Source organism: Theropithecus gelada, chromosome 2 (genome assembly GCF_003255815.1).
Source record: "Theropithecus gelada isolate Dixy chromosome 2, Tgel_1.0, whole genome shotgun sequence".
Lineage (NCBI taxonomy): Eukaryota > Metazoa > Chordata > Mammalia > Primates > Cercopithecidae > Theropithecus > Theropithecus gelada.
The window spans coordinates 150,711,113-150,724,281 of NC_037669.1; the positions used below are offsets into that span (position 1 = coordinate 150,711,113).

At 36.1% G+C, this 13,169-nt stretch overlaps 1 protein-coding gene across 3 annotated transcripts in view; it reads right to left on the bottom strand.

Annotated features, from left to right (window-relative positions):
* The window catches only part of RASA2 (RAS p21 protein activator 2), a 123,589-nt gene that overhangs the window by 41,328 nt on the left and 69,092 nt on the right, over positions 1-13,169 (bottom strand). For all 3 annotated transcript variants that reach the window (XM_025377332.1, XM_025377330.1, XM_025377331.1), the window contains exons 10-14: positions 4,240-4,396; positions 3,772-3,920; positions 2,605-2,719; positions 2,110-2,184; positions 1,269-1,392 (exon numbers count right to left, since the gene is read on the bottom strand). In XM_025377332.1, coding sequence (XP_025233117.1) covers positions 1,269-1,392; positions 2,110-2,184; positions 2,605-2,719; positions 3,772-3,920; positions 4,240-4,396 — 620 coding nt within the window. The remainder of the gene's footprint in view (positions 1-1,268; positions 1,393-2,109; positions 2,185-2,604; positions 2,720-3,771; positions 3,921-4,239; positions 4,397-13,169) is intronic.

The window sequence follows — 13,169 nt, forward strand, 5'->3', positions numbered from 1 at the left end:
GCAACTATAATTAGCAAAGACATTTAGATACGAATTTATCTACATGTTAGACAACTCAGCCCCACTAATTTAGTAATGGGTCAATTTAGCAGAAGGGCAGTTAACTGCATACATGTGTGCACAGGGTGAGCACAAACTTAAAAGAACATAAAACTGCAAAATCTCTCCAGATGGTTACAGAAATAAACTCACAGTTTTGCACAGCTGGTTAAGATGGATAATTTAAGTACCTGCCTAATTCTACCCTCCTACCCACCACCCCCCATTATAGACAGATCTGGAAAGCTAGCCATAGCTAGTTTATTTACTTATCAGAGATATATTAAAAAGTGAATAATTCTAAGTATTAACAGCGACAGTAACTCTGAATTTAATGAAAAGTTTCTAAGCAAAACCTTGACATAGCTACTTTTTCAAAATTAAAATATGCCAGTTACTGATACATGTACCTTAAAACTCTATGTATGTTGCAACAGAAAGGTTTCTAATGTCTAAGACCATTTCTATAAAAACCTCTCACCACCAAAACCTTATTAGCATTCTCATACTGTCAAATCTAGTCAATTTTATGGAACTAAAGATTCTCACTATCTGAATGCATGCAGCTGGAAAAGATAAGTTGGTATAAATAACAAAGGTATTTTTAACTCTCATAAGCATCTGGTATAAATGCTTACTTATACAATGTTACAGTTCTAAATTTTTGCCTTTCTTTAATGGTGATTTTGATTTGCTCTTTGTATAAAGTTGCATTATACTGAAATAAAATGGAATATGTATTTTGAGATTTCAAGAAAAATCAGATTTCTTATGAGAAAGCTAGAATCATTTTGAAAAACTAAAGAAGGTTGTACTTAAAAACCTTAGGCCAGGAGCAGTGGCTCACGCCTGTAATCCCAGAACTTTGGGAGGCCGAGGCGGGCAGATCACGAGGTCAGGAGATCAAGATCATGCTGGCTAACATGGTGAAACCCCGTCTCTACTAAAAATACAAAAAATTAGCCGGGCATGGTGGCGGGTGCCTGTAGTCCCAGCTACTCGGGAGGCTGAGGCAGGAGAATGGCATGAACCTGGGAGATGGAGGTTGCAGTGAGCCGAGATAGCACCACTGCACTCCAGCTGGGGTGACAGAGCGAGACTCTGTCTCAAAAATAAACAAACAAATAAATAAATACCTTAAATATCTTGCACAAACCAAAGATGTAATTAATATCTACAAAAAAGTAAAGAAAAAGAAACGGCATGTTTTAGTAAAACAAGGCACTTACTAGGAAATCTCTGAGTAGCCATCTGCCTTAGAGAATAAAAGATATCACACATTACAGTGGGACAGCTCATACTTGATTTTACAATTGTACTGAATAACTTGTCTACATAGTAGCGCAGATTCTCCTGCAGGATTTAAAAAGGGAAACATTAAGATTTTGATGTTCACACATCTTCAATAGCCTTCATGAAAGAAAAATGTAAGAAAATGAGGTTTATTAGACAGTCACTATCTAACATTTTTTAAAGCACTGTTTCCCTTTTCCAAACTCATTTGGTTTAAGGACAATTTATATACTGACTTAATTTAATAAGTTAAATTTAGATTTGCTAGGTGTTAAGAGGTGAATCTATGAATAAACCTCACAAGAAGCAACAGGGAATAAAATGATCCAAAAGGAAATCACAAAATAACTCGGATACACAAGCACAGGACGTTGTGACACTATTATCCATTCCAATAAAAATGTGTGACCCTGACACAATCATTGCTTTTTCAGAGGCCACTGAAAGTAATGACTGATCAAGTCACTGTGTCACTTAGCCTGATCAGTTTGAGCCCAAAGGAATGGCTAGAACAGGGCTTGTAACTAGCTATAGCTTAAGTTCACTATCGTTTCTAGAGACAAAAAGAGACAATCAAGAACAAAAATAAAGTGAAACCACTGAGGAAATAACATTCTAAAAACTAATCCTAGGAAATGCTGCTAATAGTAAAGGCTTACGTAAAGAATACACAGCATTGCTTCCCTCTATCTGGCTTTATTATAATGTAAGTGGGAGAAAGGTTACACCATTAAGACCAATTTTAACACAATTATAAACAATATAACAAGGACTTACCTTATTATTTTCTACATTATCTCCCTCTTTCAATTTAATAGGATCGATTTCACAGGATTTTGAGGAGTCACATATCTGAAAAATAAATTTTGCAGTTAATGATTTTTTCTAAGTAATCTGACAAAATGAAAAAACTGTTATTGTTCTGATAATAAAAGGTAATTATAGAAATTTAAATTTTAAGCGTAAAACATCCTATGCAGGGATAATATATGCAATTTTCTTAAAACACGGTATCAAAAAGTATTTGTCATATATTTGGAACTCCGGCTAAGAGAGAAATCCCGTAACAAAGAAATAATGTAGACTACACTATACTGTGCCTTTTGAGTAAAAATCCATTGATAGAAAAGTAAATAATTTGCTTCTAAAGTGTTCAGTCTTATTTTTTGAGGAACGCATGAATGAATAAACCCTTCCCATCAACAGATCACTTGGTAAAAGAGCAACTATCATGAGGTCACAAACTATCACTGTTGGAGATATATTCTGTACCTCATCAAGAATAGGTTTTAATGTTACTTTCAGGTAGTGCCCTCCCACTATTTTCATCATCTCATCCAGACATCGGGTAGCCAAGGAATTTCCTCTAAAAATTGTGTTTGCATCTCTGAAACAGAAATAGATGAAACCAAATGTAGTAAACAAAGATTGTGAAACCAATAATATAACATACTTGACCAATTTACGAAAGAAGCATTGAGTTGAAATAGATTAAGACGTACTAGAAGGCATAAGTGACCTACAATTTTAGTAATTTTTACCATTTATTTAAAAGTTTTCTGCCATTAGGTTTTTCCAAATTTACCAAAAATATATAAAAATAATGGCCAGGTGTGATGGCTCACGCCTGTAATCCCAGCACTTTGCGGGGTTGAAGCAGGTGGATCACTTGAAGTCAGGAATGTGAGACTAGCCTGGCCAACATGGTGAAACCCCATCTCTACTAAAAATACAAAAATTAGCTGGGTGTGGTGGCAAGTGCCTGTAATCCCAGCTACTCAGGAGGCTGAGGCAGGAGAATCACTTGAACCTAGGAGGCAGAAGCTTCAGTGAGCCAAGATCATGCCACTGCACTCCAACCTGGGTGAAAAAGCGAGACTCCGTCTTAAAAACAAACAAACAAAAAACTCAATACACATATATATACACACGTACATACATATACACGTATATACATACACACATACGTGTATATATAAAGGCAAATCACATTTATGAACCAAAAATGTAGAGTATATGTATGTCTGTGTGTGTAAAAAAACAACAGTGTTAGACTATGACGTGAATGAGAAGTCACTTGATTGCTTTTTAGAATGTCATACATATGCATATAAGGGTGATACATAATGAATAAAGAAAAAAACACTTCTGCTCTGGTGTTTTTACTTGTGACACGTGAGTCATTACACTAAGAAGCAGATTAGTAACAAACGAAATTTCCTGAGTTAAAGAAAAACATCCTTCATTAATTGTCCTTAAGGTAGGTGAATACTGTTTGATAGCTTAACTGCCTTTTGTTATTTGTTAAGTACTTCTTTTCAGCCTACTATACAGTAAGTCTGATCAATACAAAAAAATTCAGACTACGAAAACAATCTGTCAAACTGAGGTCCAATTTCAACAACATGTAATTAACATTTAATAAAATATAACTCTTACTGTGTATCCTTCAAGTCTAATTCAGCCACAGCAGTGGCAAAAGGAACAAGTTTATCATGGTGCAGCAGCAGTCGTACAAGGGGCAAAACAGCATCATTTTTATCTCGACATATTTCACTCAAAATGTAAGCAGCTGAGGCAGATATTGGCTAAATATAGGAAGGTAGAAAACAAGCACAAAAATCAAGGAAACATGATTAGCCTGTAAAAGTAACTGTAATAATGTCATTAAAGCTGTTATACAGGGTATTTAATTTTCAAAATTTTTTATCAGAGATGATTGTGGGAGCACACGTAGGAATCATAGTACTCTGGTTCAGATAAACAGAAATGTGTGTGTGTATATATATGTATGTATATAATTTTTACTGTTTTAATAAGACTTGATACTCTTGAAATCTTCTCATCATTTATAGAATTATTTTAGCCACTTCGTGTTAAATCATATCCTTAAGATTCTTAACATACTTGAACATCTGGTGATTTTAGCAGCAAAGTTTTCAAAGGACCATAGTACTCTGAAGGAAGCACGTAGTCTTCTGTATAACATATATTTAATCGAAGAGACCCCAGGTCATCAGTTTTGGATGACTTGTTTCCATTGTCTCTTGGTTGTAGCAAGTACCTAAAGTAAAAATATAAGTGATTCCATGTGATGGAAACGCATTCAAGCCAATGAGGCAAGTTAAGAGTTAAGCTATAAAAAAACAACCAAAAAAGTCAACTTAGTATTTACGGTTAGGAAACTTCGTAAGTAGCAGGATACTAATCTTCAGAAGCCTAATATTGGTTATATATTGGATTAGAAAGCTACAAATACATTTTTATCCAGGAAACAAAAAGCATAGATATTACAGAAATTAAGATCTCAAAGGAGTTGAATAAAAGTTTGATTAGCTTGCAGGTTTAGAAAAAATGATGATGAAAGGTAAAACATTTAAAATCCAATGTATTATCAAAAATAAATGTTTACCAACTAAATTTAAGAAAGAAGCATTTAGTTGAAAATAGATAAGACAGTCCAGGTGCAGTGGCTCATGACTGTAATCCCAGCACTGGGAGGCTGAGGCAGGCAGATCACTTGAGGTCAGGAGTTCGAGACCAGCCTGGCCAACACGGTGAAACTCTGTCTTTACTGAAAATACAAAAATCAGTCAGGCACGGTGCCCGTAATCCAGCTGCTTGGGAGGCTGAGGCAGGAGAATCGCTTGAACCCAGGAGGCGGAGTTGCAGTGAGCTGAGATCCTGCCACTGTACTCCAGTCTGGGCTTGTATGGATGACAGAGTGAGACTTCGTCTCACAAACAAAATCAAAAAAAGTAGATAAGACATATCAGAACACATAAGAAACCTTGTTTTAAAGTAAATTCTTTATTCAAAAATTTGAACTTAAGAGAAATTTGCAGGACCAAAACCAGAAATCTAAGAGTTTATTTTTTTTAAAAAAAAAGCTTTTTATCATGGGAATTTAAAAACACAAACAAAAGAGAATACTGAACTCTCCTGTACCCATTATCTAGTTTAAACAATTATCAACTGAAGACTAATCTTGTTCGCCGTCATAGAAAGAAAAAATTATGTCCTTTGCACCAATACGGATGCAGCTGGAGGCCACTACCCTACGCGAATTAATGCAGAAACAGAAAACCAAATACCGTATGTTCTCACTTGTAAGTGGGAGCTAAACACTGGGTATGCACAAACACAAACATGGTAACAATAGACACTGGGGGTTCCAAAAATGGGGAGGGAGATAGGGGAGTAGGGGTTGAAAAAGTTATCCGGTACTTTGTTCGTTACTTGGGCAAAGGGATCATAAGCCTAAACCTCAGCATTACACAATATACCCATGTAACAAACCTGCACATGTACCCCTGAATCTAAAATTAAAAAACAACACAAAACAAAACTGGATGAAGGCTGATAAAAACTGCAAAGTACCATTGACAATCAAGTATTCTTATTTCCTTTTTTAGGGGGGTACTCAGCAATATGCTTGCCTAAATTTGAAATTTACAATTTGTTGTTGGTGTAAACATCTATTTTTTTCTAGACCATATCAGGTTTAGAGAAAGGCAATTTTTACTTTTACAGTAGCCTAAATTTGCAAAAACAATTGAACTCAACTAATTTGGACATTAAAACTTCAGAACTGCTGGGCTTTAGCCAAAATATATCTTTCTAGGATGGGGGGAAAAAAAAAAAGTTTGTTACTCATTCAAGATATCACAGGAGTTCCAGGAGTTAAACTAAAAGTTTATTTATCTAAAATAATATGCCAATTACAAATATTTCATCCCCTTTACTCCATTACAGCAAAATATCTAAAAATATCTAGGAAAAAAACCTAACTGTACTCTTATTCTTCAATAATTCATTATTTTAAAAAGGTGTTTTCTTGCACTATATATAAAATAGTGAATCTTTGCTTTACTTAACTATAACCAGAAACTAAACTGCAGAAAAAGTGTACTATATATGTCTTTTATTAGTACATTCTAAAACAAAATTATTTTAAAAGTTACTATGTGCAGCCAGATGCTCAATAGTAATACTGATAACATCCTTATTTGGACACTGAAAATAGCCTAATTTTAAATTATGCTGCAGAAACCATCACAATTAGAATATATTAAGGGAATTTATTTTTAAATATTTACCTGCATATATTTTTTTCCTGTGACTTATCATCATATTGCCCACAAAATTTATTTTCAGAAATAACTCCAAATTAAATTTACAAATTTGGATTTGCCATTAACCACACTGTAGAGTAGATAAAAGCAACCGAATGGAGATTCTTTTTGTAGTGAAGCTCAAACTTCAAGAACCAAGAAAATCGTGTGGAGTGCCACTTATTATTTTCATCACTCTTTGAACCAGAATCTTATTTAATATTTAAAAATCCTTATTACACACAGACAAATAGATAACAATGCATACACACATAAACAATGTCACCAAATCAATGCTTTTTTTTTTTTAAAGAAGTTTGCTTTTTTTTCCTCTTTTAAATTTGGTTTTCTCTTATCTTTTTTCTTATCTTCAAAACACTACCATTCTGCACCTCCGCTTCTCTTAGGAACCTGTTAACTACCTACTATGAACCCTTCTCTATTTTCTTCATGCTTATATAATTTTATATAGATTTTTTAAAATGTGTGCATATATACACATTTGTAAATGAGTTTTGAGCCTATTCGTTTACAAAACTGTTATCATATTCTACTCTCCAGTATCTTGTTTTTTTACCTGCAAGCACTTCCTAGTTAACTCTTTGAGACTACTTTTCATAGATCCAGTTTGTTCTTTTTAATGGGTACATAATATTCATGCAATGAATGAACTCTAGAGTTCTTTAAGAGAGGTATTTATGAATATAATGGAAAATAATTGTACTGTGTTGTGAAGTGAAAATGCTATACAGCTTAATAGGCCATAAGTAACTTAAAAATAATTGAGTTCAAAAAACAATAAACAACAAACATTAACATTTTGAATTTAATTTCAACCCTCCTTACTAAGAGACTGGGGAAAATTATTTATTTGCTTGGTGGGTCTGGGAAATTCTCTCTTTCAGTCTTCTGTTACCCAAGTTCTGCTAAAACGCTTTTGTGGATTTTCTTTGCCATTCTTCTCCCAGAATAATCTGCATTGATACTTCTTTTATTATTTGCAGAAAATCCTCAACCTCTGTTTATACATTTGTTCAACATTTAAACCTCTGTTTAACATTGTTAAACCTCTGTTTAACATTTGTACTAGGCACAGCAAATTTGCAGCACTGGTTATTTACACTGAGGAAGAGTTTGTCTTTCCATTTTCATCTTGTTACTGCTCAATTCTATTCCTCTCTTAATTCACTGCCTCAATGGTATACACTTGCTACATTTTAATGTTTTAAAAATATATTTAAAAAGTTTTAAAATACATTAAGATGCATTTTAAATGCTGTCAACATTTCCCCTATACTGTTTGAGAAATAAGTTACATATTTTATCTAAGAATGTAGAATGTTTGGAATTATTATTATTTTTTGAGACAGAGTCTCACTCTGTCAACCCAGGCCAGAGTACAATGGCGTGGTCTCAGCTCACTGAACCTCTGCCTCCCGGGTTCAAGTGATTCTCCTGCCTCAGCCTCCCAAGTAGCTGGGACTACAGGTGCATGCCACCACACCGGGCTAATTTTTGTATTTTTAGTATAGATGGGGTTTCACTATGTTGGCCAGGCTGGTCTCGAACTCCTGACCTCAGGTGATCTACCTGCCTCAGCCTCCCAAAGTGCTGGGATTACAGGTGTAAGCCACCATGCCTGGCCTGGAATTATTTATTTATACTCATAGTTTTCAAGTTTTATAAATCCTGTGCTAAAGCCTTTCTAAAGTTTGAAATTACAAAGCCCAGTAGTAAATTCCCTAAAAATACTAAAATGGATTCACAGGTGCAATATTTTTAGGCAGTTTAAATTATGTTAAGCATTGCTATTTGAACCCACAATTTTATTTTCAGTAGATAGGTCAGCATAGGGCACATGGGCTTAGTAGTAGACATTCCATGGATGTTGACGAGAGTGAGTGAATGAATGCTTTGATTTTGAAGCCTCAGGTCACTTTTTGAAAGTAATTAGAAGTTTCTAATTAACATGAGAAAAAAGCTGCCATCTTCTCTATTCTCTATCTAAAGGCAATGCCAAACAAAATTTAAAAATATACACACTGAATTTTTTTTAAAAAAGACTAATCTTGTTTCAACCATACCTTCACTCACTCTCCCATCCTGTTCCTGCATTATTATTTTAAAGCAATTTCCAGGTATAATTTCATATATAATTTTAAAAAGTCATCACTATTCACTTAGTGTTCAAATTTCCCCAAACTCATCATAAATGTTTTTCTACAGTTTGTTCAAATCCAAATAAGGTCCACAGATTAGAATTGGTAATAGCATTCTTAAGTCTCTTTTATAGATTCCTCACTGTTGGTCCTACAAGAGTTTGCCACCTTTGGAATTGTGTTAACTCTTATCTCTACCTCCATAATGTCATTTACCATACTCCTTCATCCTCTCTGTATTTCCTCTACATTGGTAGTTAGATCTAGAGGCTTGGTTAGATTCAGATTTGATGTTCTGGCAAGAACACTTCATTGACAATGCTGTGTAGTTCTACCAGAGGCACAAATGTCTGGTTGTTTCTCCTTTTACAATATCAGCAGCCACTGATGATCACGGCTTAGAGCCATTAATCATCAAAATGATAATTTTATAATTCTATCACTCCTCCTTCACTTAGCTGGAATGCTGAGATGCTTTTTATAAAAGAAACAGTAGCTTTAATACTTAATTTAATAGTAGGTTTAATACTCCTCTAATATACTAATTCATTTAAAAATAGAAGGAAGAAGGCTTTAATAGAATATTTATTAGCTTTGAGAAAGATAAAGACAGAAAAGACAACTAGCGAATTAACCAAGGCAAATTTAAAGGATGAAGGGATGGTTAATACAAGAAGAAATTATATCACTACCCCACAAAAGAGGAATATCAACCTTCAGAACATCTATTGTCTGATTTAAGAAATAGTGATGTAAAGATATGGTCAATGAAATAATTGGAAACAAGCCTGTTAGGAAACGTGACTCAGAATTACCTCTAAGGGAAGTGTATTAGTCTGTTCTCATGCTGCTAATAAAGACATACCCAAGACTGGGTAATTTATTAAGGAAAGAGGTTTAACTGACTCATACTTCCACATGGCTGGGGAGACCTCGCAATCATGACAGAAGACAAAGAAGAGTAAAGGGACGTCTTACATGCGGCAGGCAAAAGAGCTTGTGCAGGGGAACTCCCATTTATAAAACCATCAGATCTCGTGAGACTTATTCACTACCACAAGAACAGTATGGGGGTTTGAAACCACCTGATGATTCAATTATCTTCACCAGGCCCTGCCCTTGACGTGGGGATGGTGACAATTCAAGGTGAGATGTGGGTGGGGGCACAGCCAAACCGTATCAGGAAGTTTAGCTGGTTGATGACCAAGCATCCTGACAACTGATACTTCGGTCAATTTTTCACAATCCAGGGCATGTTCTGCAACCTTGCAAATTCAGACACCACGTTTTATCAGCACATCCACAGGGAACCTGAAGGTCAAGTGTGGTGGCTCACGCCTGTGATCCCAGCACTTTGGGAGGCCAAGGCGGGTGGATCACCTGAGGTCAGGAGTTCAAGACCAGCCTGGCCAACATGGCGAAACCCCATCTCCACAAAAATACAAAAATTAGCCAGGCATGGTGGCACATGCCTGTAGTCCCAGCTACTCGGGAGGCTGAGGCAGGAGAATCGCTTGAACCCAGGAGGCGGAGGTTGCACGGAGCCAAGACTGTGCCACTGCACTCCAGCCTGGGCAAGAGAGAGAGAGACTCCATCTCACAAAAATAAAAAATAAAAAAAATAAGATGCACCTGAATTGCAATGACTGAGTGCAGAGCCTGATATACTTAAAAGCAGGCCAATTACTACATTTATGAAAAAGAAATATATTCAAGTGGCGTAAGTACCTGGATTGTTAAGTGACCAATGCATTTTATTATAGAAATGCTCACTTACAAAAGTAGGGAGAAGAGTGACAATAGTAATAATGAATGCCGTTTCTTACCACCACCCCCATGTGCTCATCACTTGGTTACAACAATTATCACCATTTACCATAGTGTTTTCATCTATATCTTTCACTGAATTTTTTTATCTGTTAGTAGCTATTTGGAAAGACAAATTATCAAAAGGCGTTGTGGTGAGTACAGTGGCATGACAAGGAGTTTTATGCAGCCTTAAGAATCTCTCAGCTAAGACAATAGTGTTGCCAAGGAAACAGTAATTCTTCTGGACCAGAATCCCCTTCCCCATCAACTGTGCTTGAATAGGCAGTACCATGCCTACCTCTTTGGAATTCTTTTTTATTACTCTAGATGAATCTTTTCCTCCTATGGAACCAGTGTTTTCCATGCACAGTAGAGTAACATTACTTGTATTACTGCTTACTCAGTTACAACTACTTCTGCCTCTGGGACCATCCCTATCCATCTTAAAACAGTACCTCTACACTCTACAGTCAAAACAAATTCTGTTTTGGTTTGTAGTACAGAAATTTTGCTCAGAGCGCAACTTTATTTCCTTTAGCTCCAAATAACTGGGGAAGGGGTATATCCCTCTTTACTCTCTTATAACTAAAAATCACCAGGCCTACAGTCTTAACATAGCATTGTTCTATGTAGAGGAATTAGGGTAGTGCTATGCCAATTACTCAGTTTTATGCATATATCGTTTTTGGATGCTTAAGAACTCCAGAAGGGTTCACTCCTGCCATACTTTCTAAACTTGTTTCCTTGGATTTTCTTTGCAGGATAAGAAATCCCCACAGACAAAATATCTCATCTATGTCTACTTGAAAAAAAAAGACTTCACAACATGTTGTTTTACCCATCCTTTGAAAAGATCATTTTTAAAATGAGTAGGGAACTCTCTGATTCTCTTTTAAATAATATTTTATAAGCAAGGGGCACTCAAATTTTTTCTAATGGCTTAAAAGAGAGAATGTTTTTGAGTTTTAAATATATTCAGAAATATGCCAAAGTTCAAACTTCAGCACACTGGTTGAAAGCACAAACTTTGGGGTCAGTTTGGTTCAAATCCCAGTTGTGTGACCTTAGACAAGTTGCTCAATTTCTCTGTGCTTTTTCCTCATTTGTCAAATAAGGACTATTAATAGTATCTTAACACATTAAAACCCTACAATAGCCCGAAAAAAGTTATTATAAGTAAAGCACTTAGAATAGTTCCTGGCACACAGTAATCACTATGTAAATGTTACATATATAACATTTATATATATGATGTATAATTATTACCACTTAAATATGTGAATAACTATCAATAGTTATTTGTATAACCACATAAATGTGATTATTTTAAAATATGATTACAAAGGCTCAATTTAATAAACTACCTGAAGGATCCTTGTGAATTAAATAATTCTGTATGAATTAGAGATAAAGAAAACAGGCTCAAGATTTGTTAAATAGTTCAGGAATATCTGGCATTTCTAAGTGAAAACAAAACAAAAAACTCATATATATATATATGTTTGTCAGTTTTTGAACAAAATATTGCAGTTTGAAAGAAAAAGAAACAGGACACAAAGAGAAATTTTTAACTGAAAGTAGCATTCAATTGCTCTACACATGTACTTTTCATTCACAGGCATAAAAGCAATCCTTATGCCCTCAAGATAAGCAGTTTTGACAGTCCCTTAACAGAAAAAAATCAGCATTTAAATAATTCTAACCATAAAGTCTGTGTAATTAAAATTGAGGTAGACAAACGCAAAGTACAATTATTTGTACATAATGCTATGTAAATGAGAGAATGAAGAGGCAGTTCTACTAATAACTGAATGTGGGCCAGGTGCAGTGGGTCACGCCTGTAATCCCAGCACTTTGCGAGGCGAGGTGGGGGGATCACGAGGTCAGGAGATCAAAACCAGCCTGGTCAACATGGTGAAACCCCGTTTCTACTAAAAATACAAAAATTAGCTGGGTGTGGTGGCGCATGCCTGTCATCCAAGCTACTCAAGAGGCTCAGGCAGGAGAATGGCTTAAACCCGGGAGGTGGAGATTGCAGTGAGCCAAGATTGCGCCACAGCACTCCAGCCTGGCAACAGAGTGAGACTCCGTCTAAAAAAAAAAAAAAAAAGTTGAACATTATTTCTGTTTTTTTGGTCTGGTTTTTGAGACAGTCTTGCTCTGTCGCCCAGATTGGAGTGCAGTGGCGGGATCTCGGCTCACTGCAAGCTCCGCCTCCCGGGTTTACGCCATTCTCCTGCCTCAGCCTCCTTAGTAGCTGGGACTACAGGCGCCCGCCACCACGCCTGGCTAATTTTTTGTATTTTTAGTAGAGACGGGGTTTCACCGTGTTAGTCAGGATGGTCTCATCTCCTGACCTCATGATCCGCCCGCCTCGGTCTCCCAAAGTGCTGGGATTACAGGTGTGAGCCACCGCACCTGGCCTATTTCTGGGTTTGTTTTTTTTTTTTTTTTTTTTTTCAGCTGAAGACAGGAGACTTGTTATATTTTCTAAATTCAAATATTAAACAGATATGTTAAAAATGTGAGACCAAAGGCAGGGCGCAGTGGCTCAGGCCTGCAATCCCAGCGCTTTGGGAGGCCAAGGTGGGCGGATCACAAGGTCAGGAGTTCAAGACCAGAGTGGCCAACATAGTTAAACCCCGTCTCTACTAAAAATACAAAAATTAGCTTGGCATGGTGGCGTGTGCCTGTAGTCCCAGCTACTTGGGAGGCTGAGGCAGGAGAACTGCTTGAACCCGGGAGGTGAAGGTTG